This window comes from Miniopterus natalensis, chromosome 5 (genome assembly GCF_054644295.1).
Source record: "Miniopterus natalensis isolate mMinNat1 chromosome 5, mMinNat1.hap1, whole genome shotgun sequence".
NCBI lineage: Eukaryota > Metazoa > Chordata > Mammalia > Chiroptera > Miniopteridae > Miniopterus > Miniopterus natalensis.
This window is the reverse complement of record NC_142085.1, coordinates 18156722-18183203: the sequence shown is the minus strand read 5'-3', so window position 1 is coordinate 18183203 and position 26482 is coordinate 18156722. Positions and strand designations below refer to the sequence as shown.

The window sequence follows — 26482 nt, the reverse complement described above, 5'->3', positions numbered from 1 at the left end:
CATGTAAGATACATGACCAATGGATGTTCCTCTGTGTTTGTTTTGATCAGGAAAAATTTGAGGGTCTGTTCCGGACTTATGATGACTGCGTGACGTTCCAGCTATTTAAGAGCTTCAGACGTGTCCGAATAAACTTCAGCAACCCCAAATCTGCAGCCCGAGCCAGGATAGAGCTTCATGAAACCCAGTTCAGAGGGAAAAAATTAAAACTCTACTTTGCACAGGTAAGGTAATTCTGACCAAAGTTAATTCTTTTGCCCTATATTATTTTTTGCCTTTTAAAAAATGTAAATGGAATTCTTTCCCACTTTCAGATTGGTTTGTAGTACATAATTAGCCCATTTAGAAATAAACTGATATCATGATTCCCAGGCAAGGACAGCATAGAGATTTAGAAAGCAGACTCTGAGAATTGACAGCCTGGGCTCTAACCTGGATAAGTTACATAACTTTACTGGGTCTCAGTTTCCTCGTCTATAAAATGGGGATGATGATATATGTCCCATACCGTTGCTGTGAGGACTAAATAAATTATTGGCTATTAAAGTGTCTAACATCTGGTAAATGCATAATAAATGACAGCTAATAGTTGTAAAGAATGCTCTAATCACAACTACTCTTAACCTTCCTAGCAAAGTTATAACTAAAATTTATATTATATGCCAGTTTCAGTGGACTATATACTTTTTCAGTGATTCACATTTATAATAAAAGGCTACAAACATATAGAAATTAATTTTGTGTTTTATTTAATCCAAAAATAAACTCTGGCTCTTCCAAAAATGGATGGGTAATTCTTGGCAATGCACACAGTAGAAGATCAATGTCCATAATGTTTAATCAGTAGATAACTTGATCCATCTCTTATTGGTTAGTGGACATTGTTTCCACCTTCGGACTCTATTAATATGGTACAGTGAAAAGAACATAGACGTTGCTTCTTTTTTAGGGCTGAATAGTATTCCATTTTATGTATATACCACATTTTCTTTCTCCATTCTTCTGTCGAAGAACATTTAGGTTGTTTCCATATCTTGGCTACTTTGAATAGTATGGCAATTGAACATGGAAGTGCTAATATCCTGTTTCAAGAGCCTGATTTTAATTCTTTTGGTTAAATACCTAGAAGTGGAATTGCTGGATCATATTGTGGGTCTATTTTTAATTTTTTGAGGAACCACTAACAGTGTACAGGGATTTCCTTCCAACATTTGCTATCTTTTGTTTTGTTGAAAATAGCCATTCTGACACGTATGAGCTGATATCTCATCATGGTTTTGATTTATAGTTTCCTGATAAGGCATGCACTGAGCATTTTTCATATACCTATTGGCCATTTGTATGTCTTCTTTGAAGAAATGTCTATTCAAGTCCTTTGCCCACTTTTGAATTGAGTTATTAGTTGTAGGGTTGTGGTTTTTTTTTTTTTTACTATTGGAGTTCCTTATATATTTGGTAGGACTAACCCCTTATCCTATATATGGTTTGGAAATATTTTCTTCCATTCTATAGATTGTCATTTCATTTTGTTGGTTGTTTTCTTTGCTGTGCAGAAGACTCTTAGTTTGATATAGTCCCACTTGTATATTTTTGTTTTTGTTGCCTGAGCTTTTGGTGTCATATCCATGAAATCACTGCCAAGACCAATGTCATGAAGCTTTTTCCTTATATTTTCTTCTAAGAGTTTTATAGTTTCATATCTTACACGTTAAGTTTTAATCTATTTTGAGTTGATTTTTTGTGTATAGTGTAAGGTAAGGATCCAGTTTCATTCTATTGTGTGTGGATATCCAGTTTTCCCAGAACCGGGTATATTTTTGACACCCTTGCTGAGATCAGTTGACCCTATATGTGTGGATATATTTCAGAGCTCTCTATTCTGAGCCACTGTGTCCTAGGTCTGTCTACATTGCAGTACCATTACTATTTTGATTACTATAGCTTTTAACTATATTTTTAAATCAGGAAGTGTGATGTTATTTCTCTCAAGATTGATTTGGTTCTTTGTGGTCATTTGTGATTCTATATGAATTTTAGAATTTTTTTTTTCTATTTCTGTAAGACAATAGTCATTGGGATTTTGATAAGGATTGCATTGAATCTACAAATTACGTTAGGTAGTGTGGACATTCTGCAACATGAGACAACATGGTGAACCTTGAGGACATTAGCTAAGTGAAATAAGACAGTCACAGAAAGACAAATATGGCATGATTCCATTCATATGAGGTACCTAAAATAGTCAAATTCATAGAACCAAAGAATGGAATGGTGGTACCCAGGGGCAGGGGAGGGAGAAATGGGAAGTTACTCATCAACAGGCATAAAGTTTAAGTTATGCATGATAAATAAGCTATAGAAGTCTTCTGTACAACATATTACCTACAGTCAACAACAGTATATTGTACAGTTACTTTCATATTATGTGAATTTCACCTCAATTAAAAGAAAGAAAAAGGAAGAAGGAAGGAGGAAAGGGAGGGAGGGGTGGATCTGGGGTGGATCTGGTGACTGGCAGCATTAACATCACCTGGGAACTTGTTAGCAATGAAATTCTTGGGCCCCAACCCAGATCTACTGAGTCAGAAACTCCCGGAGTGGGGCCCAGTAATTCGTATTTTAGTAAGCTTCCCGGGTCATTCTGATGCACACTAAAGGTTGAGATCTACTGTTTTAAGGGTGAAATAAGATAATTACTCCTCACCACATGCGATGTGCTCAATTATTAAGGCTAAAGTGAGACTACACCTTAGTATATCAAGGTGGCACCTCTCAGCCATAATGAATCATGCGTCTTCATTTCTGCTCTGTTTGAAAGGTTCAGACTCCAGAGACAGGCGGAGACAAGCTGCATTTGGCTCCACCACAGCCTGCCAAACAGTTTCTCATCTCACCCCCTGCATCTCCTCCTGTTGGCTGGCAGCCCATCAGTGATGCCACACCCGTCCTCAACTATGACCTCCTCTACGCTGTGGCCAAATTAGGACCAGGTAAGTTCTGAGGCCCTTTTAAAAATAAACATGTGTCAGCGGCCGAGAAAAGCCAAACACGATGAACCACCGTGAGACCCTGGGTTCATGGTCACATCTGCATTTCTAATGGATGTATTGCTCCATGTGGACAACGAGTGGGATGATGAATGAGAATGTAGCATCACACTTTGTAACTGATTAAGAGCAATTCAGGAGCCAGTTCTAGAACATCTATCCATGTGAATTCTGGATTGCAATGCCGACAGTGTAAGATTGGAAAAGACTACTTAATTCTTATGGGATTTTTCTCTCTACCACCATAAAGTTATTTTCTCAGAACAAGCAACATGAGCTCTAGCAGCTGGCATGAGGTTTCTATGCTGTGCAACCCTGTTTTATTGCTGTCATAGATGTGCCCAGGAAACCTCTGCCTGCCGAAGTGAAGCTTCCAAGGCCCCAAGAAACTGGACATAGTAGCCTCAAACTTTAGAAATATCTTACGGTCACTTTGTTCTAAGATTGGTATATGTATCTTGGACTTACTCATTTTCATGGCAGTATAGTATTCCACATCACTCTTTATGCACCCCTTCTCTGGTTAATGGACATTTAGAATGTTTCCAGTTTCTTGCCATTATAGTTAAAAATCTACAGTTAACATTCTTATACATATCTCCTAACCACTTTTCCAAAAGTTTCTTTACATTTTATACCTTGGGATCACATTGTCCTCAATTTCAGCACATGTTTCCACCTTGTACTCCAAAGTATGTTTCCTGTATTATGGCAGGAGAGGAAATGGTGGAGAGGGTGCAGCCAGGTAGCAGCTGAAGTATTAGGCACTGTGGACCCCAAGGGAAGTAATGGCCAATGCCACTGCTCTTTTTACTGGTGGTTCTCCCAGTGTGAGAGGGAACTTTAAAAATATAAACTCAGTGCCCTGACTGCACTCTAAGAGATTCTCATTTCATTGATTTGGATCAAGTCCAGGCATTAGTATTTTTTAAAATCTTCCCAGGTGATTCTGATGTGCAGATGAGTTCAAGAACCACCAGTAGCCAAATGCCAAATGCCAGGGGTGGTATATTTATAAGTTCTTACCAGTATTCCTCAGTGTGGTCAGGAAAACATTTGGACCAGAGTCACTCACCTCAGAAACCTGCAGTTTGAATCATCCCACACGTTGATTCTTCCATACACTGAATTTTGAGAAACCTGGATACTAGAGCGACCCACTATCCTGGCTTGCTCAGTACTGAGGGGATCCTGGGAACTTTCAATGGTAAAACCAGGAATCTCTCAGGCAAAGCAGAAAGAGTGGGTCACCTTACGGTGTCCTCAGATGAGGATGAGTCTAGTTTGATTAATAAGCGCTCGCGGCAAGAGGATTTCTCGCTGTCCCATGTGTGGCCTGAAAGTTGAATTATGGGATTCTCAAGGGCAAGCTCCTTGGGGGTATCTTGGAAATCACCATCAAGTCACTCAGCTTCTGGGGTCATTAAAGTGGCCGTCCATTTCCCTCAAAGAGCCGTTATGAAAAGCAGTAGGTGTCTAACTGAGATGGGCTGATGAAAGAAGCAGTGTAAAAATAAGGGAGATATTTGTGAAATGCGATTTCCTGGAAAGTCTGGTTCCCATACAGGAATCCTGAGCTCATGCACCCCCCATCCAAAGAGAGCTGTGTCTGTCATATGCATCAATGTCAAGTGTAGAAGTTGAGTCTGCTCAGGTCAAGCCTCCTGGGTCCACTTCCCACAGTAATTCAGGACACTGCACAAGCAGCAAGAACTGCCCCCCCCCACCCCCACCCCGCAAATGGACCTGTCAGAGCGGAGGTCCTTGAAGCTGCCTGTTTGATTTGCGCGCAGATATTGACAAGAACACATATGAACACTTTGTGCAGTTGATTTGAATGTCAACACACAGAGCTCTTCATAGAATCATCGAGGTCTTGGCTAGAGGACCTATGAGACCGTGGGCAACTTGCATTTTATAGGATGGACCCAGAGGCCAAAGGGTGGGGAGAAGTGACTTGCCAATGACAGGGCTTCCACTGCTGTGCTCTTCCTGCATCCGTCTTTGTCAAGGAGGCCCAGGCCAGGTCCAACTTCCTTTTTTTAAAATATTTTTTATTGATTTTTGGAGAGGGAGGGAGAGGGAGAAAGGAGAGAGAGAAACACCCATGAGAGAGAGAAATATTGACGAGCTGCCTCATGCAAGCCCCCTACTGGGAATTGAGCCCGAAACCCAGGCCTGTGCCCTGACAAGGACTCCAACTGGCAACCTTTCAGTGCACGGGAAGACACTCAACCAACTGAGCCACACTGGCCAGGGCCCAGGCCAGACTTTCTGACCAGCAGATCCCAGGGTCGACTTGTCCACTCACTTGGAGCTGGTAATCCAATAAGTTCAAATTCAAAATGAGAAAGAAAATTCATATGCAGTTCACATTCACAAAGCCTGATGCAAAGACAAGATCAGGGCGAGTCTCAGACACCCACATGGCTAAGGGAGCTGAATCTGGATCTGGAGGGTATCTCCCTGGACCAGCGAGACCTGGGACTGAAGGAGGCAGGAGAGACGGGTAGAGTGGAAATTCAGCCTCAGAAGGGCTGCCCCAGAGCCTGGCATGGAGGAAGAATAAAATGGTCTTAACGAGGCAGAGGAAAAAGGGGAGTTCTTTGTAAAGTTGTGAATAACTCAACAGCATTAAAAATGCATTAATTGTGCTGCTAATGGATGAGCCTCACTTTCCTTACCAGCTGAGTTACTGTCTACCAGTTCTGAAGTGCCCTGCTGTGCAGTGAGCAGAGATAGGAACAGTGACTATCCCCATTTTACGGATCGGAACACTGAGCTCTAGACAGATGGACGAACTCACTGAGGTGACACAGCTGGTTGGTGGCAGAGGCTAATGTCAAACCCAGCTCTTCTCACTCCCCGCTTGGCCGGATCCAAGGGCCTATTAAGGACACTGGCTGCCTCGGTGGACTTTAGGCCCACTGGGCTCTGACACGGGCAAAATGTGTATCCTAACCCTGAATTGACAGGTATCTGTAACCCCACTGTGACTTCCAGAAAGCCTAACGCAGGGTCTAGTAAGTGTGCAAACGAAGTCCTGTGCACTACGTGTGCAAGAGCGAATCTCACGAGTCTCCTGCTTTCTAAGAATGGCTGATCTTGCGTCCCATGGAACAGCTGTAATTTGGATGCATTCCCTGGGACTTCTTTCTTTCCACTCCTGAGGCTGTTTCTCTTTAGCTATTCTTTCGTTCTTTTCCTGTGACCTTGAAACTTCTTCACCCCACACAGATGAATGATTTATATCCAGCAATCGAGCTGAAAACATCACCAAGTTCTAGTAGAGGCCTGGGCCTCTGGCAGCTGTTTTAGCTGCAACAATGAGAGAGCAGGGCCACACCCTGCATCCTTCCCACCCACATCTCTGTGCCCTCTCCAATGAGGTGCCAACCTGAGGAGTTGCCCCTTCAGTCTCTTCATGGCATTGTGCACAAATGCTCACTTCTCTTTATGCTAATTTTCTATTGTCTAACTTACTGCCTTCCCTACTTTTTGAGGGTAGAGAATGCATGTTTTACTCATTTAGGTATTCCCGGCGCCTGATTGCACCTTGCCCATAGTAGGTGCTCAATAAATATTGAATGAGTAAATAGATAGAGCGTTTAGCCTGCCTAGAGATAATTTCTTCACTGGCAAATTGTTACTTTCTTAGGGCTTTAACCAAACTGAGCCGGGCAGCACCAAATTAATGTTTTCTCCGGTGAGAGGACTTATGGCATTTCCATTTTAAAAATAATGATTTAGTGAAATCCATTTTTAATCCTTTGGCAGAATCATTTCAGTAACAAATTATGACTCATCCCGTTTTAAGGGATGAGTGCCTCTGTTCCAGGGATACAGAAATGAATTAGAACGAGAGCAGAGTAAAGCAACTGCAGTGGTCGAAGGAGTGGAGTTTTGCTTTGGAGGAGTGACTAATGGCACTAAGTTGGTAGAGCTGGGTCCCTGAGAAGAGATGCAGGAACCTAAAGTGCTGACAAAAAGGAAGTCTAAAGACAGAGCAGCCTGGGGCTGGGATCCAGGGCTGGAAGGTGCCAGGCTCCAGATCGCTTAGCAAACCGGCTGGCTTGCGGGAGCTGTAACTTGTCAGGCTGCCCAAGGTGGCAGTGACCTGCGTTATTAAGACCCTTTCACGGGAGACAAATGTGAGATGAGGACTCTGGACTCGGCTCAGACAGGCAGGGACAAAACAGAAAGAAACCCTGGTGACCCTCATCCAGAACCCCCTGGAACTTCTAGAGAGGTTCCTGAAACAAGCATGGAGAGAACAGTTCAGTTTCCAAGGAGCCAAGATCTATCCAAGCCTGTGGGCTGCCTTTAAAATCCTTAACAGGGTGTAACAGCGTGAGACCAGGGCAACGTGACACTGAAGAGGCATCTCCCAGCTCTGTGTATCACAGAGAGGACAGGTTTGCATTCTGGGAAATACAAGAGCACAATTTCAAACATTCTTAATCAGTGTCCCCATACTTCATGTTCTGTTTTTGATCCAGAAAGTAAATAAACATAGATAAATTAGGGGGAAAAATTTAAGTAGAAACAACAACTAAAACTTATAGATAGGGCTTACTGTGCGTCAGGCACTGTTCTAAACACGTCACTATATTATTGTATTTAATGCTCACAGCAACTTTGTGAGACAAGCATTGTTATTTTCCTCATTTATTCGGGTGGGGAATGTGAGGCACAGAGTGGTTTAGTAACTTGCCTGAGGCTGCATAGCTGGTAAGTTAAAATATGTTCCTCTGCCACCAGCAAGAAGCAGAAAGGATTGATCAAGCCACCACCCTTGCCCTGGGGAGTGAAAAGTTTGAGAAACCGAAGAGCTCTCTTGAAGAGTAAAATCAATTTTTCCAGGAAAAAAACTCAAGATTGTTACAAAAGGAAATTTTAAAAATACAAAACAACTGATAAATTTGGTTCCTCTACATTTCATTTCTCTGATTACTGGCACCCCCCCCCAAAAAAAAAAAACACTCCCACTGCACCAGCTTGGTGTTTTCCTCTCTTGTCCAGAGGGACCGGTGGATCAGAATTTGCCTTCCTCTGCTCTGTTTAAAGGACAGTGGTCATCTCTCTAAAACAGAAGCTTTCTGCATTGATATTTGTCCCCCTGGTGAATTTAGAGAAGCTCGTCATTTAACAATGACCGAGACAAAATAAGCCAGGCTTTGACCAAGGGGGACGTGAATCAGATATTTATTTTGGTTTATTGTCTAAGACCCATTGTTCCTGACTCCAGAGAGAGGATAGTGCTGTGTTCTTGCTGAATGTAAAACAAAATAGGAAAAACAAAAGCCCAGCCCAGCAAAAGAGTTTATCTATACCAATCAGCAAAAATAGCAAAATAGAGCTGTAGCTGCACCGAATGGGTGGTGGACCTGAGGTGGGGTGGGAAATGCCAGCCTTTGTTCTGCTCTCTAGGATGGCTCCGGAAGGTCACACTCATTGTCACTGGAAAAGCCTGCAGGGAGCGATATGAAAAGTCATTGTCTGTTCCCTTTTTTTCCTCCTGCTATTTTTAGCTCTTGTTAGGGAGATCAATTTTAGTTAACTGCAGAGGGAGGCTTAAAGCTGTGCTCGAGTTTCACGTTGCATACATCTGCTATATTTAGATTTTTTCCAACTTCTTCTCCATCAAAACATGCCACAGTAAAGCAGTTTTGCCGGTTTGCTGCTTTGTATATATGGCTTCCTCCAAAAGGAAAATATATTTTATTAATTCATGTAACTTATAAGGAAGGAAAATTTTCTATCCTAGGCTTATTGATTCAAAGGTAGAGAAAATTCTGTTTTGAAAATATACCTGATGCCCGGCCGGGCGTGGCTCAGTGGTTGAGCATCGGCCTAGGATCCAGGCGATCGAGGTTCGATTCCCGGTCAGGGCACATGCCTGGTTGCGGGCTCGATCAATTACTCTCTCATCATTGATGTTTCTGTCTCTCTCTCTCCCTCCCCTTTCCTCTCTCTGAAATCAATAAAGATATATTTAAAAAAAAGAAAAAGAAAATATACCTGAACACCTATATTTTGGGTGCACATAGTGTAACTATTACAGAATCCTCAGTTCTTGTTTAAACAATTGCTATTTTCTGATCATGGGTATGAAAAGCAAATCAAACAGCCAGTCTCCAGTGCCCCAGTTAGTGCAGTCTCTCTGGGTCATTCCCCACCCAAGGAACAAAGATTTCTGATCCTGGAATGCATGCTCATAATTTCCCATCTCCTTTCGAAGAATTTTCCCTAAAAAAAAACTATTTTAAAGGGGGTTTTTGTCTCAGCTTATATTCCACAATTATCTTCAATCACTATTGAGTAGAAATATAAAATACTTCCTTTTTTATTTCACAGGTAAAACATGCACATTGCATAAAAATAGAAAAGCGTACACATGACCAAAATTCTGATGCACTCGCGATCCCATAGCTGTTCCCTTAGCCAGAGCCCTGGTGCGGGAACGGAAACCTCATGGCTCTGTGACCAAGCACACAAAGAGCTCAGACCAACAGCTCTTTCTTCTCTTATGTTGGCTGCTTCCCTCTCACCCCGTGTGGACAAGCCCCACCTCACAAGCTTTGGAGGCCCCCTTGTCTCTGGTCAACCTTGACCTCTCACTCCTCCGTCTATGGTCTCTTTAGTCTTTCTCACCCTTACCTTCCTTCTAGGGCTCCCCCTCTTTGTCACAGCCACTAATTCAGGTCTTCAGTCAATCAGTGGCCTCCACAAAGTACTTTAGGTCTTAAATAGCTCAGGAGGGAATGAAGACAAATGGCCATCCTGCTCTAGTCTTCAAGGGAAGCCCCAAAAGATAAGCAAGTTTTCTTTAATTGAAATAGAGCACCACTTAAAACCACAGAAAGATTCTCTCTCTCTCTCCCACCCCCACCCCTTCATCTTACCGAGAAATCCTTCTGTTTTCCTACTTTGATGTGGAGCAGGACTGAGGATGGTGAGACAAGGAGAAAGACTCCATTCATGTCGATAATATTTTCTTATTATAGGAAAATAGGTCACTAGACCTACTGAGGCAGGGAAGTCAATGGTGTGCAGCCCTGGTGTCTTTTCTGCACCATCCCAACTTTATTCTAAACGTCAGAGCCAATACAGTGATCATGCTTTGACCTCCGTGGACCTCAGCTGGATTCCTCGCTCCACCACTTGTTTGTGGTGACCTTGAACAATTTTCTTCATCCCTCTGGGTTGTTTTTTTAATGGTGATTACTTGACAACTTGCAAGGTCATCTTGAAGATGGAATAATTAATACAGGTGGAGCTGTATTACTCCAGGGGCTGGCACATAGAAACAATCACATTCTTGGCAGCGATCACTCTGCTCTGAGCAGTATTGTTAACAGGGCATTCTCAGAGAGATGTGTTCTCTGCCATTGTATGAACTGAGGTCTGTAAAGCTCTCGGAATAGTGTCTACCGGCCAGAAAGAATGGTGTTCAGGTGGCGGTGATTGTTATTTAAACGGACCTGTTCTCTGAACGGCCAATGACATATTTGGGTCGGTCTGTGCTCTGCTTCATGCTCTTTGCACCCAGGCTTACAGGACCTTCTGTGACAGAGACAGCAGCTGCTACACAAAGGAAGGGGCAGGCCTGCTATTCGGTGATTGATCCCACCCTCAAGTCCACCTATAACATTTTTCTCCGGGCCCTACCAAAATTAAATATGAGCTCATAGAAACACAAAGGAATCAGAGAGGGAAACATTTGCAAAGGACTTTCCTCCTTGGAATATTTCTTTCTCCCTGCAGTATTTTCTTTAATCCTGAATCTCTCTTTCCATGTCTACTTAGAAAATAAGTTCTTTCTCCCCTCTTAGATTGAAGTTGTGAATAGACAATTTAATGGCTGTGATTTTAAGTTTCCAGTAAGTCCTTCTACCCTGGAATACCTCCTCTCTTCCCCCCTTCTCTGTGTAGCTGTAAATGAAGTTCCAACAAGAGGAGAGGTATTTCTCTTGTTTTAGGGTGATGATTAAAACTCAGGATGTGAGTTTGAATCCAGACTCACTTTTGAGTAGCTATATGACCTTGGGAAACTCTTAATCTCTCTGTGCCTCAGCTTCCTCAAGAGTAAAATCAGATTGTTGTGAGCATCAAATGATATAACCCATATACATCCACATGTCCAGCTCTGGGCATAGTAAATGCTCCCTGTATGCTCCCTATTTGTTGTCACTTGTTTTTCAAACCACATCCTAGTCTCCTATTGAAATCTGTGTGCCTATTTTAAGTTCTTAACTCAGTGTTTTTCAATGTGGTATTTTGGAACCGACAGTCCTACACACGGCAGTACTGTACATTTAGCATCTTTGGGCATCACCTGCTAAATGCCAGTATCCACACCCAATGCAGTCCCTATGACAAAAAGAAATCCCCATCACATTTTCAGATAACGCTGAGAGTGTTTGAGAACCACACTAATTACACTTTAGCAGTACTTATCAGGTGGTTGTCAAATGTGAGAGACACAGAGGCAAGGCCTGCCTAGTAAGGAGCCCGAGGGACCAGTGTGGAACAAGCAGAAGAGGGGAAAAGAGGGGGACAGTACAGAGAAGTGCCTGCTCCCCCCCCCAGACACTCTTTCTTTCCTTCCTTTTGGAAAAATAGGGGAAGACCAGATTGACAGTAGATAACTTAAAAATACTGTGAAATAGCATGTCTGGGTGGGATGTGGGGCAGGGGGCAGCTTTGGAAAACATTTTTTGGAGAATGTTTTTCCCTGTAACTGAGTCTTTCTCTCGAGGAACACTTTTGGCCCCTAATTAAACCAGCAGTATCCCTGCCAGGACTGAGAGAGGGTTCCAAGACATGGCAAGCAAATCCCGGCCAATGCCGGTGGGGAGGGAAGAAAATGCAAGTCACCTCTTCCCCTCCACTGCTTCTGGCTGTCAGTCTCCTTCCCACCTCTCCCAGGTGTTTGGGAGCTGGATCAGTGCCAGGCACCTCGACTTCTCTGCAAGTGACAGGGAGCAGTAGTCAGCTGGGTTTGGCAGCCTTGTGGTCCCTCCTCTCCCTGCCAAATGTGATGAAGTCCTTACCCAGCGCTTGAAAGGAATGGAAACCTAGAAACGAACACCTTCCAAGCACATTTAAAATCATTCTCAACTCTTCTCTCAATCTCTGTTCCATTCCACCAACAGGTGTATGTTCAGTGAAACTAACACCCATAGAAACTCCATTGGACTTATTCTGTCCATCAGGACCCACGTTCTCACTTCCTCCTGAGGAAAATCACATTTACAATAAATTCATTGTGGGTAGGGAATTGCAGTGCCTTTTAAGTATGACGAAGCCTGCAGTGATTTGATATTGGAATTTCCTTTCTTCTCAACCAAATATAAAGGGCTCTTAATCCCAACTAAGGTTGAGTGCTCAGCACACAGCCCAGCCCAGCTCTGCATTCTGGGTCCCTTGGAAATGTCCTGAGCTCTTGCCTCAATAAGCCATCATCCATTTTTAACATTCAGCGTAGATTATAACTGACATCTGCCTTTTCCCCGTTTGGTTCAGAACTCACTGAGGGTTAAATAACAGTAAGACAGACGAGCTCAATAGTGAAGGCTTTGTTTCTGATGAACGGCTAAAGCTGAGACTGTGGTTTAGTCCAGCGACAGCCAGGACTTCCTGATGCTGAAGTCCAGAGCCATGCAGGTTTACTCCTCTGTCCCAGAGACAGAACATGTCACACTGCCCTGCACACGGCACCGACTTTTCTGCTGGGCTTAGCATTGAGCTGAGAGCAGAGCAGAGCACAGGCTTTTTGCAGGTGGGGGTGGCTCAGAAAAAAAGGTAGGAGAAGGTAAACTGAGCATTTCCAGCTCTGTTCCCTAAAGCTGCCTATCAGGTGTTGCTTCTCTTCCATGAGAGGAACAAAAGAGGGGCCAGGGAGAGAGGTCCGAGTGGTGGGCTCATGCAGCTCCCTCCACATGCGAGTACCCACTGGAGCTGGTGAAGTATCCACTCTAACCCAGCACTTGAGCAGGGAAAAAGAGAGAAAGACTCTAAAAGGCAATTAATTTCAACTCAATTGTAGTGGCTTAGCTTGCTTCTAAACAAAGAGAACTTGTATGACTCGTGACCCATCAATTGCTGCATAACAAATTACCCCAACATAAGTAGGACTTAAAATAACAGTTATTTATTTTGCTCACAAATCCGCTATTTGGGCAGATCTCGGGGGGCAGCTCCTCTCTGCTCTGTGCATTGTTGCTGGGGCAGTGCAGCTGGGAACTGGCCAATCGACTTTCAAGAAGGTTCACTCACATGGCTGGCAAGAGGTGTGACTGTTGGCTGAGAGCTCAGGAAGGCTGTGGGTCAGGGACCCTGGTGCGTCTCCATGAGCTGCTTGGGCTTCCTTACAACATGGAGGTGAGGTTCCAGGAGAGAGCATCCTGACAGAGCAGGTGAAGTGCATGGCATTTTTGCGACCTAACTTAGAAGTCACACTGGTCACTGCTGCTAGACTGTATCAATCAAGGCAGACGTAAAGGCGTGCCCAGGTCTGAGGGGAGGGAGCACAGTGGGAACAGTCCTTCATGAAGGAGTGGCAAGGTTCTCAAAGAGTAATGTCAGGCAGAAATTATGACCATCTTCACCAAACACAAATAATCTGCTGAAACACGTAACTTTTCTGTTGAGAATTCACCATTAATATGAAAGATAATAAAGTTAAAGCAAGAAGGAAACACAGAGGGTCTTTTTTCAGAGTCCAAAGTCACCGTACGAGATGTAGATTAACTCAGTCTATAATTTATAGCCCTTTTCTTTTTATGATTTATTAAATGTTGCCTTTTGAGAAGATTCATTGTCAAGGAGAGCATGCCTAGAAAAACTAGCAATTGGCCAAACAAAAAAAGGCAAGATGCAAAAGGAATACATACTCCTTATTTAGCTAGAGAACCAATATTCACTAAAAATATGAGTTGCCATGAAAACGTATTAAAAGTAAAGGATAAAACTCGGCTCCCTTTCAGTAGAGTCTCTTGTGGAATATGAAAGCACTGGTATGAGCACGTTGTTTGAATTCAGACAGGGTTTAACTGAGTTTGATTGAATCCTGGCCCTGCCATTTACTGCCTGTGTGATCTCACTTTCTTCCTGTATGAACAGACATTATAAAACCCACATTACAGAGCTGCTGTCATAATTAAATATCTACTTTATGTGAAGTGCTTAGAACTGAGTCCAGCATTTGGCGAGTGCTCAGTAAATGGTTGTTATGTTTAAGGCAGGCGGCAAGTTTCTATGACCGAGCACTGAAAGCACACTGAAAATGAGGGAAACCCCTGCCCTTCAATAGTTCTCAGCTCAGTTGAAAAGCTAAAACTTACACAAGTTAAACTAGAGGAGAAAAATTCACGTGTGCACGTGTGCCAGACATTACATAACTCGGTCATGAACGGTCAAGTTCGATGCCTCCGTAAATCATTAACACATTTATAACATGCGGCCTAAACTGCAGCCATCACAAAAGAAGTTCAAGTCCTGGCTTCAGTGGTTTGAAATATAAAACATCCCCAGATAAAATTATGAATAATACAAAGACGATCTAATGAAACATTATGAATATGTGGCTCACACTACCTCAGAAAAAGACAATCAGAGCTCTCATTAAAAAGGCAGCTCGGGCCCTGGCCGATTTGGCTCAGTGGTTAAAGTGTTGGCCCATGGACTGAAGGGTCCTGGGTTCGATTCCGGCCAAGGGCACGTACCTTGGTTGCAGGCTCCATTCCCCTGCCCTGGTCAAGGCTCGTGTGGGAGGCAACCTAACAATGTGTCTTTCTCACATCAGTGTTTCTCTCTCCCTCTCTCTCCCTTCCACTCTCTCTGAAAAGCAATGGAAAAAATATCCTCTTGTGAGGATTTAAAAAAAAAAAGGCAACTTGGAAGTGGGTAGGAACAGAGACGAAAGAGGAGGAAACTTACCAATGAGGAAAGAAGGAGGCAGTGGTCACGGGGAAAAGGGTCATTCAGTTTTGAGGATCAGAACTCACGATGCCCACTGTTACTCGGGATCCAGCTGGTCATTGTCCACCCCTGGCTGCTGTTTCCAACAGCGACCCCCCTGAGCAAAGCTCTTTGTAATTAATCAGCTGCTTCATTCGTTCACTATTGTGAAGTGTAACTAGATAAGTTACATCAAATTGAAACCAGAAATTAACTTGGGGGGTCAGCACCGACCACCATACGGCCTTAAATAATCCTATCATGCGTCTCGGGAGGGCTGTATAAAGGCCTTGACACATAGTTTTTTATTTTGTAGTATCCCAAGGACATGGTGGTTATTCCCATTTAACTGATGAGGAAAACTGAGGCTTAGAAATGTTGGAGAACACTCAGACTCACATCACTAGTAAGTGATGAGATGAAGTTTCCAAATGTTTTTAGGAAGTTTATTCTGGCAGGGAGATTACTGCCTGGGGTGAGGAAACCAGCTAAAAGTCCTGTGGGTGGGAGGAGGTGAACCATGGATAGGTCATTACAAGCAGGGTGTGTGGGGGGAGCACACGAGAAATGTTTCAAAGCGATCCTCAGTGACACTCGGCGACTTAACTACGGTGGATGAAAGACAGAGCGGGTTCAAGGATGCCCGACTCCGAGGAATTGTATCTCGAAGGCTCTAAGAGAAATGGAATAGCTGGGAAGTTAACATAGATCGACGGAGAAAATCCATCACTCTGCTGTAGACATGTGAGTTCCGAGAAGAGCAGGAGACTTGGATGGAGATGTGGGTGCATCGAGATGCGGGGGTGAGACCAGGCTGAGCACACGGCGTCCCATAGGGACAGGAACGGGGAGCTCCTGCTTTTCCGGAGAATCTTCTGAGAAGAGCAGCAATGCCGAGAAATAAAGAGCTTCGCTGTGCTCTGAAAGCGTCCATGCAGGGCGCCCTCTGTTCCTGGAAGAAGTCATATAAGGACAGCTGGGAGGTGGTGACACTTTAGGAAGGTTTCTCTTTCCCTCCATCACAGAAGTTTTCTCATTAGGAATCTGAACAGTCTCGGCTCTGTCTCACAGCACATAAATGTAGTATTTTCTGTATTATTGGCCCACCCTGATCATATCTGCATTATGCTGGTTTTCACAAACCACGCATAATCATGCTGATTATTTTATAAAGAATTCAAGAAGGTGCCAGCTCATGGCCCATCCCTCAGGAATGGCGTGACGGAGAACTTGCTGGGGCACTGGGACCAGCGGTCACCAACACACTTCTCTGCGGCTGTGCCAGAACACGTCACACCGTCCCCTCATCAGCACAGGGACTCAGCCTCCTCCCTCCTGAGGACAGGAAGCAGACCGTGGTCCCCTCCGCTTCCTCCGGACGTGCAGAGACGGTGACGCTGTCCTCAGCCTGTCTCCAGCCCCTCAGGAAAACAGGAGACAGGACTTTGGCATCGATTTTGAACAGTGGCCAAGCCTGCATCAGTTCCAAAGGCTGGATGAGAGTTTAACTTTGGACCACGTGCTAGAGGATTATGCGTTTGCGTGGCTGGGAATTTGTTTCCTGGGGGTTGGTGGAAACCCCTGATCAGTGCATTTTCTGGGGACTTTTGATCCCGGCCTCCTTTCCGCATGCAGGGGAAAGGACAGCTGGAGTACAGAGTGAGGAGTCAGAGTGTGATGGGTGAAACTCTGCTCGTCCTTTATAAGAAACGCTGCTCTGCGTGGCCCCGCCCACTGCCCTGGGACAGGACCTGCCCTGCCCTGTGCACATGAGGTCCCTTGAGCCTCTGGTCCCTATGCAGGGTGACAGTGTTGACGTCATTCCTCATGGTACAGGAATAAGCTGCAGCTCAAAGGGAAAGAGAGGCCAAAAAAGAGAGAAATTCAATCCAGCAAGACCAAAGCTATTTCTTTTTATTGTGTAGGCTCTCAACAGCTGTCTAACTTTGCTGGGCTTTGATAGTAAGAAAATTCTCAAATTCAGAACAGTGAAATGTCAGAGTTAATGGGATGGCGACAATAAACTCCCTACTGCCAAGCAATCTGACTTTGGTACCTTGACATGAAAGTTCCCTGCATAAGGTGTCCCCGCACAGGGTGCCCTGCACAGGGTACTTGCCCCTCCCCTATCCTGAGTGGGCCCCAGCACCCCTAGACTGAGAGGAAGGCACCCACTTTTGAAAGGTAAACACATTGCAACTACAGGGGTCTTTAAGGGAATGTTCTTTATTCAAGGCAGGGCCAACAAATGGTTTGATCAAAAAGCTAGCTTCATAATGTATATTTTAACCACAATTTAAAAAAAAAAAAAAAAGCTAGCTTCTTAACAGCAGCCGAGGAAAGGAGCAGGGTGTCCGGTGAGCCCTCTGGCCAGGGTCCCTGGGTCACCTCACCCCCAGGCCCCGCTCTCCGACCTTGCTCTGCTATGGCGGACTCTCCTGTCATCCCCGCTTGCCTCAGAGGACAGGAGACTGCTGCTCCCTCTGCCCTGAGTCACCACCAGCAGGGCCACAAAGGGAACTTTGGTGGCCACCTGTTTTCCTTCAAAAGCACTTCTCGAAACGTGCAAACTTCGAAGACATCCTTCCCACAAAAACAAGAGCCACCTAATCTCATTACACAGATGTCATTTCTTCCTCTGTCTCATTCAGAACTGCAGAGTGTCCTGAAGGAAAGAGGACATGTTAGGCACCCTGGATACAGTGAACTCACCACTGTTTGCTGGGGAGCACTGTGGGGCTTCCTGTTCCCCCAGAAACACAGATGAGAGGGTCAAAGCTTAATTCAGGCCTGTGGTGGGAGTGGCTCTAGAACTGGTCCGGATCCCTCGTTTGTGTTCCTTTCTGCATCTTCAGCACGCCCCCCCCCCCCCCGCACTGCCGTCTACCTGCACTATTATTATTTTCTAATGAAAAATCATGATGCATAACAGAGGGAGGGAAGGGGCACACTATGTGCATGCCGGTGCCCTCCCAGGACCTCAGCCTCCTAGGACCAGAGCCGTCTGCCTGTCACAGCCGAGCGCCTGTGGAGCAGGGAGCCAGTGCAGATGTCACTCAGTCAGAATTCGCAGGTTGCTTCCTCAGACTGGAAACCTCTGTTTTTAGCAAGTACCTGCGGTAGCTGCCAGGTGTGTGAGAACCACCGCCCAAGGATGCCCCCGGCCAGGTGTGCCACCCTGGCCCAGAGCCTGCCTGCGCCTCAGATAAAGGCGGTTCGTGTACCTTCCTCTCCTTAGCAGTAGCTGAAGTGGTTCTTCTACCTGCGCATTTTGATAAAAACGACACAGTTCTTTAAGGAGAAAGAACGAACACATTTCAGTGAGCTCTGAGTAGCATCTATATGTTCACCACAGCTGCGAGTGTATGGGACACTAACCTCGGGGGGTGACGGTGCCCACTGTCAGCTCCTGTCCTCGCGGGGGATAAGCCAAGTGTCATGACTGGTTCAGTCAAGGACCTCCTTCCTGGTGTTGCTCCGTGTCCCCCGTTAGTGTCACTGTCCTCTCCTGAAGCTAAACTGGCCCACGTGTCAGAGATTTAATACTTGTTGACACAACTCTCTCACCCTACCATTTCACCAGATCTGGACTTTAAGTTATAGAGTCTTTCTGAGCCCTATTTCTATGGTTCTGGTTGGTTCTATCCTTTCTTCCGCCAGTATCTGGGGAGATGCTGGAGGCATGAGGCTCCGTTCTTGTGAACCGCATTGCCCTCACCCAGGAAAGCCCTTGCTCCATGCACCACGATGTCGAGGGGGGTCCAATAAAGATTTCCCTGACTCCTAGGGAAAGAGAACACTCCTAGCAGGGGATGGATATTATGTTGCTAGGGATGCCATAACCAAGAACCACAGACTGAGAGGCTTAAACAACCCAAAATTGATTGACTCAAGTTCTGGAGGTTAGGAGTCCGACTCGAGGCATTGGCAGGGCCATGCAGGCTCTGAAGGCGCTGGGGAAGGACCTGTTCCAGTCTCCCTTCCAGCCGCGGCAGCTCCTGGCTTGTGGCAGCCGTAATTCCAGCCTCCTAGTGCGTGCCTCCTATTTCCCCCTTTTTCTAAGGACACCAGTCATTTCAAAGCAGGGCCCACCCCAGTGGCCTCATTTTGACTTAACCATCTGCAAGACCCTAACTCCAAATAAGGTCACATTAACAGGTTCCAGGAATTGGAACTTCAACATATTTTGGGAGGGCATAATTGAACCCCTAATAACAGCTGACTCTAAATGTTTAAATCCTTCCCAGCATAATTTAGACGAGCTTTGATGCTTGCTGCATTATTAGTGCTCCTAATTCCCTAATGTCGGCACCTAGAATTTAATACGGTACCTTGCAAGAGCTGGCTGTTTTCCCCAAGATGTGCACAGCAGCACATACACGGTACCCTAGAGCTGGAACTGACAATACTTGCTCTAGCCGCCCTCAAGGGTCACTTCCCATTACAGACTGAAGATAAGAGGTAAGATCCTGGACAGGGTGTTGTCTGGCTTTGATCCTGGTTGGGGGGAGGCAGGGTTTAGGGAGTCTCGCAGAGAGGTGTGGCTATGCCAAATAAAAGTTGTTGGCTTGCTGGGTATAAAATGTGGCTGTCATGATTCGGGGGCAACAGGTAGACCAGTTTGACCCAAGTCAATAGAGAATTGCTGGAGATGATGTTGGAAGAGATTGATGAGATTGTACAGGGTCTTCTGTCGAGTCTAAAAAATCAGAACTTGATCTTGGTGAGACAGGGAGAGCCACTGAACAGGAGGATGTCTGGGGGACATTGCTTATAGGCTTTTCTGCTGATTCATGAAGAACAGGAAGTAAAGGATGGGCCATCAGAAGATAAGGTGAGCATGTCAGTAGCTGAGAAGTTACGAGCGTGCAGACTGAGAAAGCCCCTCCTCCTGCCCCACCACCTGGAGGTCTTCTCCTTGTCTTTCAGGCCCAGGTCAGCTGTCACCTCCGCTAGGAAGCCTTTTAGAGTTACTTGCTCCTTACAACTTGGCACCATAGCCTGGCCGGGCGTGGCTCAGCGGTTGAGCATCGACCTGGGATCCAGGCGATCAGGGTTCGATTCCCAGTCAGGGCACATGCCCGGGTTGTGGGCTCGATCAATGACTCTCCCATCATTGATGTTTCTATCTCTCTCTCCCTCTCCTTTCCTCTCTCTGAAATCAATAAAGATATATTTTTAAAAAAATTGGCACCATAGTTCTTGACATATATCACCACCCAGCGCTTACCATGGAATATTGTGACACTTCCTGCTTCTAAAAGCCACTACTGGGCTATGCTCTTGAGAAAGTCACATTTATTTTTATTTTTATTGTGCTTTGTAGCCTTTATGACTAGCAATGGGCCAGACCATGGGAGATGCTCAGTCAGTCTCTCCCGAAGTGAAAAGGGACAGACAGGAAGCCAGTTGGCTAACAGCAATTTCATTGTAAGATGGGCAAGCTAAGAATGGTAGACTTTTAGGCCTGAAAGGGACCTTGATCGCCACCTATCTCAGTTACCCAGTGACTACTGCCAATCCCCAAACAAGCCACGATCCTGCCTTATTCCATCCATGAACAGCTGGAGAACTTAGAGACTACTTTATCCAAAAGGTGAGGAACTGAAGTGACAGGCTCAAGGCTACTCAGCAGCTAGCAGCAATGCTGGGGAATCGAAGAGAAGCCAGTAACTCACTGCCAGGCCCATTCAGTCCTCGCCACAATCCCATGGGGTGGAGATCCTGCCATTCGGACACTTACAGTTGAGGACCTGAGGCTAAGAGCGGTTCAGGGGCCTGTTCCGTGTTGTAGGTGATAGGCGGTCAGGCTGGGCTACAGTGACGGACAGACCTCATTCCATTTCCCAGGGCCCCGAGCTGTCCCTGGGTAAGATCATAAGCTTCCTGAGGCTGTAAATTCTTCTCGCTTCCTAAGCAAACCTCGTCAGAGAACCTGTTTCTCACCCCCACTTTTCTTGCTTTTCAGGAGAGAAGTATGAGCTCCATGCAGGGACTGAGTCCACCCCAAGTGTCGTCGTGCACGTGTGTGACAGTGACATAGAGGAAGAAGAAGATCCAAAGACTTCCCCAAAGCCAAAAATCATCCAGACCCGGCGTCCTGGCCTGCCACCCTCCGTGTCCAACTGAGCTCACCGCTCCGCCTCAACAATACGTCTCCTCTTTACCATGCTTTCTTTTTTCCCTGTTGTTTGTCGGAAAAAAAAAAAAAATTGCCTTTAAATCACTGGGTGTTTGGTTGTTTGAGATTCCTTCCTTGTAATTAAGCCTCTCAAAGAAAAGGGCTAGGAAAGGGGATATGTTTCCTGATCATATCATACCATCAAGTATAATCCATTATTTAGAAAGTTCTAGAAAAAAAGTAGTATTTTCTTATTAAACAGTCAGCACAGCCTGTATCTTCATTCTCTCGTGATGACCCAAGCCAGAGACGTCAGTAACAAATAGCACCCGTGTTGTCTGTGAGCTGTTTCAGTCCCAGTCCTGATGTGTGTGTGTCATTTATTCCTGGCCACTTCAGTTGGACCATAAGTACGCTTGAGTTTGACTGCATGAGATTTCCCTATCTGGTCTCACTCAGTCCTCTGCATCCCGACATTCCCAGGACATGCATGATCACCAGCATTTATTTTCATGATTTGAGGATGTACTATTAACTCACAGATTATCAGCATCCAGCCATGTCCTATCTAGAGTAGGAAAATTATCACAGCATCATCCAGCTCAACAAGCCTGGGTATAGTCACTATTTTGAGTCAATACTTCATAGCTCTGTTAAAACTCCTGGAGGCAAAACTGAGCTTGGCCCCAAAGATACTGCTCAGTAGATTTTGAACACCACTTCCATATAGAACTTTCCAGCCTCATTGGGGAGGCTCGTCCAGGGTGATAGAGACCGATTTCAGACAAACCTATTTATTACAGAAGTTTCATGGTGTCTGAATGATTGTTTTTTTCTCTTTGTATATTTGTACAAATGTTTCAGCTGTGCTTTTAAAATCTGGATGTTTTTTATTTAGTGATTGTTCAGCCATTTGCTGCTTAAAAACATAATATGTGCATTGCTTATGAATGCATTCGTATACTAATACAGATAATCAGATAATATTACACTCTATTATGGGTAATGCTGAATTTTGAAAGGACACAAGACTTCTCATGCCAATGTATAAATGATTAGCCAACATCTTTGCTATCAAAACCACTTGTTTTTAAATAAAGTGACGTTGCTAATGCCAGTTATAGACGATTTGGATGAAGCTAAATCTCCAGAATCTAGCAGCTGCTGAGCATATGAGAAGGCAAAGGATGATAAATGTATGCCAATCCTACTCATGCAATGCCCATATTGCTCAAAAAATCATTTGTTTTTGTTACATGTGAGTTTTCTATTTCTCTAGCCCAAAGTGCATTACAGAAGATACACCTATAGAACCATTTCCTTCTGCTATATGTGCCAGGCCTCATCGACTCCTGTACGTTAATGAATTACTTTAGATGCCAATGCCAATTGCGACGGAGTGGGGAAATACTTTCATTACCCAAGCCTCAGAAAAACACACAAGAACAATAACGCAGCCAACTAATAGAAGGATTGTTGTGGTTTTCGACTAAGGTGTATGTTAGTTTTATCAGAAACTTAAAACATAGACTGATCACTCAGAAATTCAAGTCCGTTCTACTGTGAATATAGCAATATTGTACTGGACACAGTATGAGTAAAACTGAGGACAGCGTTGCCTGTAAGGTCCTGAGTTTCCATAAGAAAAATGAAGGCTCCTCTTAAAAATAAAGTCTGAGGAGTGTATAATAAGCAGATGCTTTGACTTTCCTTTGCTGTGGAGATTTTTGGTTTTTCATTAATAAATGAGAGGTTAGGCTGAGTAGTGGAGAAATGTCGCCCTCTAGTGGAAGGAATAGAAGCGTTGGCCTCAGCTATTGAGATGAACAGAGAAGTGCAGCTGAATCTTCTCTATCATCTGCGGGTTGTTTGACTTTTTAAGCTACTCAGAATTTTTCAAAATGCAGGTTCTAAAGAAATCTGGATGAGAGAAAAATATTTGGAAATGGTTTTTAAATGTCGAAGAACAGGTACAGCAGACATTTCTAATTAAATTCAGTAAAAATTAGATTGACTTTTCTGGGTAGTCATAAAATACAAATTCGGTGGAGTGTATGACCTAAATGGTTGGTCTTGGTGAGCTTTATTGCAAAATGTCCATGCAGATCTGTCTCAGACCCAGTAACTCTTTCCTGAGACTGGGTTTGGGGAGGGAGGAAGAGGAACTTTCGCCAGGAAGGCGGGAAGGAACAAGAAGACCTCGCTGAAGTGTTTCCGCGGAAGCTCCCAGCCTGTGAGAGTCGGAACCGCCTCAGCATTTCCGTGCCGCACATTCTGCAAACCTCTGTAGCACTATTTTAAGTTTGGAAAGTTTAACTATGGAGGGGGAGGGGGAGATTTCCACCAACTGAATCATTTGTGCACGTGTATAGCTCAAAGAGCTTAGACTTCAAATATACCTGGTGAATGACTCTTTGTCCACGTGGTGTAATTTCTTTGTTGTCTGCCTGAGTTGACTATTTTTGAGTGGCCATGGTGGAGGAGTGCAATTCAGCTCATAGTCCTTCTAAGAGATTACCCAGAGATGAGATGGACTCATCTAAGCTTTTCCCTGATGGGAGCAGAGGGTGAAGCTGGGTGGTAGCCACCTCATGAACAAGGAGGAATTTGAGCAAGGCTTGGAGGGATGGGTTGGGTTCTAATGAGGGGAAATGGGAGAGCCCCCTGTGTCATTGTCATTATTCCACCTTCTTGGTCCTAAAAGTCATTTCAAGTGTACGAGGACCCTCTTTTAACATCTACCCAATTCTGTTCTTTCATTTAAAGCACTCTAAGACACCCAAGTAAAAGCTTATCACATAGAACACTAAAAGCACTCTCATTTAAAAAAATGATAGGGACACTATTTCATTAAAATTAACAGCCTCTGTAAGTCAAATGACACCATTATGAGAGTGAAAAGGAAAGACTGAAAGACTGGGAGAAGATATTTGCAATACGTACAGTTGTTAAATAACTCATACCCAAAATGTCTTAAGAAAAAAGAAAAAAAGTTCTACAAATCAATAAGAAAGAGGCAGGCAATTCATTTTTTTAAATAAATGGTCAAAGTACTTAAATAGGCACATCACAGATACTGGCAGTTCATGCATGCACACTCATACCTGAAATACTCATGTGGTCCATACACATTACAAAGCGTTCAACATCATCTCTCATCAGAGAAAGGCAAGTCACAGTCTCACAGGGTACACCACACACCTACCAGAATGGCCAAAATTGAGGATGGGGAAATGTCAGGTGCTGGTGATGAAACAGAACAAGGCAGAACACTGGTAATACCTACTACGGCTGAACATACGCCTGTCTGGGGGCCATTGCACTCCAAGACATACAACCAGCAAACATGACTTTCACATCTACCAAAGTGCTTGCACCATAGCACCCCCAGCAGCATTGCTGATGATAGCCATCAGCTGGATACAACCCAAGTGTCCTTCAACTGTAGGCTGGATAAGTAAGCCGTGGTAACATTCACACAAAGAAATATCACAAAGCAATAAAAACACAAATCACTGGGGCATAGAATAACATGGATGGATCTCAAACTCATCCTTCTGAGCAAAAAAAGACAGACATGAAAGAGTATATGATGTATGACTCCATTTATGATGTTAAGAGTCAACACTGGCCTATATTAATAGAAATAATAGTGGTTACCTTTTGGAGGTATTGACTGAGAGAGGACACATGGAGCCTTCTGGGGTGCTGTAAGCATTCTACATCTCTATCTAGATCTCCGGGGAGGTATACATGTGTAAAATTCATTTAAAATGTAAATTAGACCTCAGCTGAAACAAAACCACTATGAGAAGAGGAGGGACGAACCATTCGTTGTGAAAATAATTTGGAATGTCCCCTCATCCTAAAAATACACCCATCTTATGTCTGTGAGATATTTCCTTACATACAAAACCTTTAAACTCTATAAATAAGTATTTATAAAGTAGAAAGCACAGGACGCTAGCACAGGATGAGGCACTGTTCATCCCAGTGACAAATACTAACCAAGGACATACTGTGTGCCTGACACTAGGAGTAGAATCAAGTGTGGGAAAGAGACTATAACCAAAGAAGTAAGCAAATAAATAATTACAACTTCTGACGGGTGAGCACAGTGAAGAAAAGCAAGAACACATTGTGAGAAGAGAGAACACAAGTGAAGGGTTGTGGGCAGGGAAGGCCTCTCTGAAGGGGTGACATCGAAGCTGAAATGGAGAAAAAACTGGCCACTGAAGAGCTAGAAGAGCTTCCAGGCATCAGGGTGATGGCCATGGACATGGAAAGGCCTCCTCATGTTGGAGGAACCTCAAAGGTATTATCAGTTTGGCAGAAGCAGAGATCCAGGCCTTGGCTCAGAGTGAGGTTGTGAAAGGGGTGGGGTCCGGGCTCTGTAGAGCCTTGTAGGCCAAGCTAGGGGGCTTGGAATTCATTTTAAGCACAGTGAAGAGGGTTTCAGCAGGGAAATTATATGACTCAATTCATTGTGAGACATCCTATTCTCACAGAAACTTCCTAACACAAAGCCACAGTCCTCAGTGTCCAGAGGCTCCAGTGTGGGGGCCTGACCGCCTACTGCCCACTCTAGGCTTGAAAAGATAACTTTGACATCACTGCAGTCTTATCTGCCCAACAAATTCTCAGCAACCAACGTCAATACGCAGTGCAGCTCGTGGTTCTAGAAAAGTTTGCTGCTTTTTTCTCTCCCTCCCCAAGTCATTTAGAAGGTCTGGTGCGAGCAGGGGAGAACAGAGCAGGTGATAAAGAATAAGTCAGTGATTCGGGAAAACATTCATTTAGCTGCTGGTACAGTGTGTCCCTGCCAGGAGCCACCATGCAGAGCGGTATTGCACACTTGGCAGACTTTCCCCTTAAATTTATGCAACCCGAGAAAGGGAAAATTTCAAGCAAAAAGTTTTCTGTCAAACCCATTCATCTGCTCCTTTCAAAGATAGTCTGGAGAAATGTGCTTGGAGTTGATTTGGGAGATTTTATGTCTAAAAGGAAGCCATATCTAAGGTTGTGTGTCCGTGTGTGTGTGTGTGTGTGTGTGTGTGTCCAAGCGCCTTCGGTATAAGTTGGAAATAGGAAACCCAGCACAGGCTGAAATGGTTGAAATACTCTGTGCTAAAGATTTTCATGCAGAATACCTCCTCGGTTCTTTTGCCTTATTTTGCAGTCGCATCCAACAATTGAGTTTGCCAACTTTTAGGGCGGGGCATGACGTGGGCTCCTTGACGGCTGCAACCATCAGTGGAACCATTATTGTCTCCCAAGCAGACTGTGGATCTGCCTGCGGCATCATTTTATTCCTCAAGAAAGGTTCGTCCCTGTTTTCCTAATGCCGCCA

General features: G+C 44.6%; 1 protein-coding gene across 2 annotated transcripts in view; it reads left to right on the top strand.

Moving 5' to 3' along the window:
• The window catches only part of RCAN2 (regulator of calcineurin 2), a 230542-nt gene extending 206994 nt beyond the window's left edge, over nt 1-23548 (top strand). For both annotated transcript variants that reach the window (XM_087817432.1, XM_087817431.1), the window contains exons 3-5: nt 51-224; nt 2819-2990; nt 20980-23548. In XM_087817432.1, coding sequence (XP_087673558.1) covers nt 51-224; nt 2819-2990; nt 20980-21140 — 507 coding nt within the window. In that variant the 3' untranslated portion in view covers nt 21141-23548. The remainder of the gene's footprint in view (nt 1-50; nt 225-2818; nt 2991-20979) is intronic.
• Nucleotides 23549-26482: the final 2934 nt, after the last annotated feature.